At 37.5% G+C, this 7,262-nt stretch overlaps 1 protein-coding gene across 3 annotated transcripts in view; it reads right to left on the bottom strand.

The window, feature by feature from the left end:
• Positions 1–1,421: 1,421 nt before the first annotated feature.
• Positions 1,422–7,262, bottom strand: part of LOC120770299 (potassium voltage-gated channel subfamily H member 8) — a 177,601-nt gene continuing 171,760 nt past the window's right edge. For 2 of the 3 annotated variants that reach the window (XM_040097665.1, XM_040097664.1), the window contains 2 exons: positions 7,047–7,171; positions 1,422–5,283 (listed from right to left, as the gene is read on the bottom strand). In XM_040097665.1, the coding sequence (XP_039953599.1) occupies positions 3,121–5,283; positions 7,047–7,171 (2,288 nt within the window). In that variant the 3' untranslated portion in view covers positions 1,422–3,120. The remainder of the gene's footprint in view (positions 5,284–7,046; positions 7,172–7,262) is intronic. The other variant, XM_040097666.1, reaches the window with a different exon arrangement.

Raw genomic sequence — 7,262 nt, 5'->3', positions numbered from 1 at the left:
TCATAACGGTTTTTTCTTTGAATTCAATTCTTGAATTCTTTGAATTGATTTTTTTTCATTTTATTTTATTTTTTCGAACAGTAAATTGAACTTTGCTCTTCAATAGACTTTACTTTTCATTTACATATAATTGCTATGCGATATCTTAGTAACTTAATATACATATATAACTAGTTGCTTGTTGTTGTAGTACTTAATTTGAGCAGGTATTTTAAGTCTTTCAGGTTCAAGATTTTAATAGAATTCAAGCCTGCAGAAAACAATGCTAGTTTTGCAATTTTTGTATTTCTCATTAAACATTTTTTGCTGAGCTAGCACTAGAGATTTATGATATTTAGATGTAGCTTGTATTATTTTACAATTTACTTTTTGCCAATTAATTTTTTGTGGAATTTTTCTTATGTTTTTTTACGGAAGTAGAAAGCTTAGAGCAATAGTTTTACATTTATACAAACATACAGCCGTGAAGTTAGATTTATTTTATAATTTTTTTATTTATTATTTTACAACATTTTATTTTACATTTCATTTTATGCTTCATTAAACATTATTATGCTCAAATAAATTAGTTTTTATTTTCACTTATTGTTTTATTATACATTTCGGACATATACTTAGACTTTTACCTTATTTGTGTTGAGAGCAAGCGTGCTAATTGGCATACAAAATCTAAAACAGTCATGAGCCTTTTCAGTTTTAAATTTATAAACTTAAAATTTAACATAATTTACAAGTTTTGTATTAAGATTAGTGATAAAAAATATTTTTAAAAATATTCAACCAACTTCAACAAGCGATTTTCAAAATTTATTTGCACCAATAAGCCTATGCTACGAGTACTCATACATTATACTTATGCTTCCAAGTAGTATATATTACCAAATAAATTAATATAGCTTTTGCTCATATGTCTCTGTTTACAGTTATACTTTTTTGAACTTTACGGTGACAGCTCGGCCACAAGTTGATATAATTTCTTTGTGTATAGGTATTTGCGAAGGTAGCAGTTATATACTAAATTTATATAAACAACTTTGAAAAATTAAAAATAATTATAAAAAAAAATTAGAAAAAAATTTATTTGATAAAAATGTACAATGATAACAGCAGATAAAAATGTATGTCACACACATATAAATATATATATATATATTTTAGTTAAGAACTATTTTCTACTTAAATTATAATTTTTTTTTTTTCATTTTTTCTAATAAATATTTTTTTTTTTAATATCCTCAACTTTAATAAATTAATTCTTACTTAAAAATATTCTTAAAACTACTTTTTTTTTTAATTTCACAAACATGCAAAAATCACATCGAGAATTATTCAACAAAAATTCAACAGAATACATCGTTTCATATGTATATGTTTATACATATAATAATGGTGTATGTGTGTAAATAGATGATTTATTTCTCTTTTTTATTTTTTATCTGTTAAAAATATCTCTTCTTTTCTATGTATATGATATAATCACTCACTGTTACTTACTAAAAACTCACTCAATTTCTAATTCCTACTCATTTCCATACTCCCGTTAGCTCACTTCTAAACTAAACTAATGTGAGATAAGCTTCGTGCAGCCCCCAAGCAAGATACTCTCTAACGCTCTCATGCGTATATCACCGAAGGTTGGAGTATACTATATTCGTTTATGACAAATTTGAGCTGTCAAGTTATGTCATTGCTGGATAATTGAGTAGAATAGTCTAAAAGAACTCAAAACTTGTATGCTTACTATTCAGAAACACTTCAAGCATTGTGTTACTTCATTAACGATGCCTACCAAATCGATCTTAGCGAAAGGTCCAACGAATAAAAAGAAGACGAGCCTCTGCAAGCGATAACCATAACCGCAAAGTTGTTGTTCATAAGTCCGATTACAAATATTCAAAGTGTACTAGAATGGTGTACTCCAGTATTTTAAAGGTTTTGGAAAAAAAGCATCAACAAGGATCCTTTTAAACTTCATTAATAAATACCATTTGCAGAGTAATTTTTACAGAGGATTATCAGAATGTTTCTAGGGTGCCAAGCCACAAAGGCATCGACAGCTATGATATAGTAGACGCTATTGCCAAGAGTTGTGTACGACCGTCAGCCGAAAACAGGAGCGACATTGGTAAGCCCATGCTTTGTCCTTACGACAATCTGGACAAGAGCATGACAAGGAAACTCGAAACATCGGATACAAAACTGCAAAAGTCATATGAAAAAATGTAGGTCAGAAATACACTAAGTGCCTTATCGTTCTTGATAGAAGCTACCTTATAAGCATGATTGGAAAATCCATTGGTTACAGAATGGAACTAACAGAGTGTGATAGCTGCGAGAAATGCCAGGAGCAAGGCACCAGTAAGCATTGGATCTTCTCTTGTGCACTTGCCCTACATTGGCAAGGTAACGCTTTAACTATTGGTGGCTTACGGTATGAGACGCTGGAAGAAGTAGCGAGAGTGCGGCCACGGAACCTATAGAAACTCGCATCAACAGCTGGCATCCTTAATGATGACTATTGCTCATGAACTACCTAATGGACTCCAACTGAGACCGCTAAGGAGCAAAAATGGTCTATGTGTAGCGCATTAGCCGACCAGACTAATCTAACCCAACCTACCGTAATATTTTCTGAAAATTATGTATAGGAATACAAAATTTTGAACCCACTAATATAAAGCTTTACTCAGAAAGAAGTAGCAGTAAAATTCAACAAGTGGATCAATTACGAAAACGAATAAATATTATATGTTTAGCAAATAGTATAAAAAGATTTCCTTGACAATACACGTTTCTTTCTTACTTGGCTTCTAATAGATACTCCTAGGGTTTTAAGCTCTCTCTCAGCATTACTAATTTCCTACCCATTATATTCAAACAAATTCTCTATCACTTTCTTCCACCTTAACCTATGAATTTATATGCTCCAGCTAAAACACAACCACTGCTTTCTTCTTCTCTTTTATCACTCATCTCATTTGTACCTAACTACAAATCTGTCTTTTTGTCCACTTTCGCACAGCACTCGGTTCATGATTTCTTAAAAAACTAGCTAGATATGCAGCTATTACTACGTCTCCGCTTCAGCGATTTCTTCGGTTTCCAGCCGCTGGCGTCCAACTAATTTACGCTGGCGTCCCGCAGCGATCTCGTCGATGGCAAACCCTTCAGTCCCTTTTCTAGTTTGTCAGCATCGCCAGCGGAGAAACGATAACTCGTATGCCCATGGCCACCATTTGTACCAGCGCCAGCACCGCTAACGCTCAACAGGGAGCGATTCGCATTGAGACTGTTACGCTTGCTCACCACTGCCGCCTCTGCGGCCGCGCTGACCACCGATGCGCAACTGGCGCGCGATGAGCGTCTGCTGGCGAGAAGTTCGAGATGTTCGTCGGCGGCGCCACCGCCGCTGTATGCGTAATGTGTGACAGACGTGGTTGTTGTTGCACTAGCAGCGGTAATGATCTTTCCCGGCGGTGAGTCCTCTAGCGCCTCGGGTAAACGTTTATAGTCGCCACTTTGTGAACGGTGAAGTTTCCAAGAAGAGCGTCGACTGTTGTTGTTACTGGATGCACTGTTACCTCCGCCGCCACCGCTAATCGTGCTGCCACCTGTGCCACCACTAACCGGTCCATTGTGTCCGGTCGTGCCGGCAGTTGTTGTCGCAGGCGGACTGTTGCTACTATTCGAATGTGTGGACGCATTGCTCGAGAGACTGCTATTGCTGTTGCTTTGGTTTTGGCTGTAGTTGGTATTGGAGTTCCGCCGCGTTGTGCGGTGTGCTGGCTGCTGTTGAGTTTTCACAGAACCGCCTGTTCGTTCTGCTTCGCTAACTAATTGGAAAGTGGCTGCCTGATCAGCAGATGCCGGCGTCGCGGCAATGATTGTCGTCGCGGTTGTCGTAGCGGACGTGTAGTGGTGCTCGTATCGCGAGGGTGGTGACTGTGGCATGCGTTGCGCTGATTGAACCGAGTACTTTGGCAGCTCCTGTTGCTCTTCGATGGGTTGCAGTAAAGCCTCCGTCGAGCGACAACAATTACTACTTTTACTCACGGAATGTTTCATTATCCAACGATAATCATTGGAATTCTCATCATCCATCACGGCGTACGACTTGCCGTTGCCACAGAAGCTGTCGCCCAGTAAGCGTTCATTGGAGCCGGTAACCGAGCCGGGGCCTTCGGCGGGCGATATAACCTCCTCGATTGTATTCAATGGCGATACTTGTAGAGTCTGCTGTTGTTGTAGCAATTCAATTTCAGTCTTTATCGCCGGATCAATACCCAGCAGGCCGAGCACCAAACGTGGATTGGCCAATACAAAACGTTCGAAAACGGGAAAGTCTATCTTATAGAAGTCTGTTTGTGTAGCGCGCGATATTTTCGGCACTTCTGGCGCAGCCGGCGAGTTTGTCTTGGCGCTACCAGTAGCACTGATGCCGCCACCAGCATCAACAGCAGCTTTACTTCCTTGTACTGTCGCACCGCCTGCAAAAGGCAGTTGCATTTCACGTCCCCAGATTTCAGGCGGATGAGAGGACGAACGCTGCAGTGACATATCATCTGTGCTACTCGCCACAAAGTGCATGGTGCTGCCCATACCCACTACGCCACCAACGGTACCACATATATTGGGTATAGAACGTGCAGGTGGGAATTTGAGACTAGCCTGCGAGGCCATAGTCGAAAACGTCATCTCCTGTAGCGCCTGTATGGCATTGCGCACTTCCAGACTCAGCTGCGCCACATCATTGTGCAGCGTCGACACCTGCGAATCCAAGCGTTCCATCGAAGGTTTCTTCTTTATGCTGTGCACATCATCATCCCCATCCTCGCCGTTCATATCCTCATCCATGGAGCCGGTATCCAAACTTGATGTTATATTTAGTGAACGTTGCCGCTCCACACGCTCACGCAAGGTTATCAGCGAACGTCCACGCGGATGTAATTTCATTAAACGTGGACTATTCAAACCCAGCAATGGTGAGCGTCCATGCAATGGTGATGGTGTAGTAATGCTGTGATGTGGTGAGGCGTTCGCACCATTTTCATTATCATCATCGCCACCATCGCCGTCCTGCTGGTTCTCATCGTCTTCGCTTATGCTTGGCAACGGAAATGATGGTCCTATTTCTGAGTCCTGACATTCATAACCTTCACGTAAGTTGAATGTGAGATCGTGTTGTATATCATTGGCAAACTGTTGCTGGTATTCCGGATAGAGACGCAGCACCTCAACCAAGCCGCCCATATGCACGCACTTCAGATCGCAATAAGTGAGCGCCTGATGATGATAAGCAGGGAAAAAGAGAAAAATTGTGAGCATTCATTACTTCAAGGGATATTCAAATAAAATTCTGAAATGATTTAAGAATGAATGATAAATATGGCTGGCGTCTTGTTGAATGAATGGGGAATATTTGAGTAAAGAATTACTATTAATATTTAAACGTAAAAAACTGTGTTTATAGTTTTACTATATAAACGAAAAAACGAGGAATAAGTGAGGAGGAAATAAAACAAGATAGATAAATATAACAGTTCTGTAAGTGTTATCCATACTATCGCCTCGGGAAACGAGCTTAGCTCTGCTTTAACCTTTAATAAGAGTAGTTAAGTTCCAAAAAACCATTGGTATCTCATATACCAATAAATTGTCATTGAAAAGATGGGGGAGGTTTTCGTTGAAGCTTTGTAAGGTCTGAACTACTGCCAACTTGAACACACAACCATTACCTATGACTTTAATATATGCTTATCTGCATATCATACCCTCTACCATTAAACACTGAACCACTCACTGCCTACCCTTGCAACCCACATTATCGCACATTATACAGCGCAAAGCCAGGAAATTAATGTTCATCATACGACAATGTTCACTTCCTGCCATTTGTCGGCGTCTTAGGGTATAATTGACTATATTTAAATGATATCAAAGTGAGCTGCGAAGGAGATACAAAAAATTTAACGAAAGAGTCTGATACATTTTCGTATTTCCTTTTCTTTTTGCATGGAAGAGTCTTAATAGAAGCTGAGTTACTAAAAGAAATACATAATTTAGCATTTGTATTACAAAGTAGCATTTATTTGTAGTATATTGAAAAAAGATTTTTCAGTATTATGATGCTTTCCTAGAAATTAAGGTCTCCTCAACGGGAGCGGGTCAGAGTTTAGTCGCTAAAACTAAGACAGAGTCGACTATTTTTTTTTTTTTGTTTTTACTCTTCAATTTTTTTTGTTTAACTGGCGACTTCTGTTGAACAAAATAAAAGAGTGTTACCACCTGATTTAAAAAAATAAAAGTTGCAAAGGAAATTATTTAAAAAAAGCAAAAACGGCTTACCATCATTTTAAAAGTAAATATTTGACTGAATAGAAAAAAGGGTGTTGCCACCTGATTTAAAAAAATTTTCAAAGTTGCAAGGAAAATTATTTAAAGAGAGCAAAAACGACTAACAAGCTGATTTTAAATATAAATTTTTGACATAAAGTTTTTGGTCTTGCCACATAATTTAACTTTTTTGGTAGAAAATACTTTCATAAATACAAAGTGTTAAAATATGGATGTGTATTGAATTTAACAAAACTACACTTATATGAAGTTGCCACCTGATCATAAATACGAAAAGCAATATAATAACAACAAATTGTTTAAAGCTTAAATAAAATTCAAAAATTTACTTGCTGTTGTGATTAAAGAAGCTATCAAAGGCTTGCACTTAAATAAAAATAGGAACAGTGTTGCCACACTTGTCAAACATAATTAATGATCTAAATTTATAATAACTAGTAAATGGTAGAAAAACAAGCAAAAACTATAAAATTCATGCTAAATGACTTTATAATGATGCCATCTGATTGAAATGAAATTAATATTTAAACTCTGAATGTATGCGTATGTATGTATTTATGCATAAATATTTAATAACTGCTTCAAATGAATTTTTTAAGCCACCAACAAACACAGATTAAATGAATAACTCTGCAGATTAAAAAACAATTTTAAACCCTCATTATCATTTATTAACTGTTAATTTCACTCACCTTCACATCACTGCTACTGCGCACCACCGCATCCTGACCCGCACTGTTGGTGGTCGCTGTCATCTGGCCATTGGAAGTGGCCACCAAATGGACGTTAATGTCAGAGCCAACCAAATCGCCTTTGCCTGCGGCGTGGAAAAAGTGAAATAAAAGGATATTTATGCAGCGATTAACATTTTTCATTGACAGCTAATGAACAAAGGCGAACAAATGAAA

Source organism: Bactrocera tryoni, chromosome 3 (genome assembly GCF_016617805.1).
Source record: "Bactrocera tryoni isolate S06 chromosome 3, CSIRO_BtryS06_freeze2, whole genome shotgun sequence".
In the NCBI taxonomy this organism is placed as follows: Eukaryota; Metazoa; Arthropoda; class Insecta; order Diptera; family Tephritidae; genus Bactrocera; species Bactrocera tryoni.
This window is presented reverse-complemented; position numbering and strand designations above follow the sequence as displayed.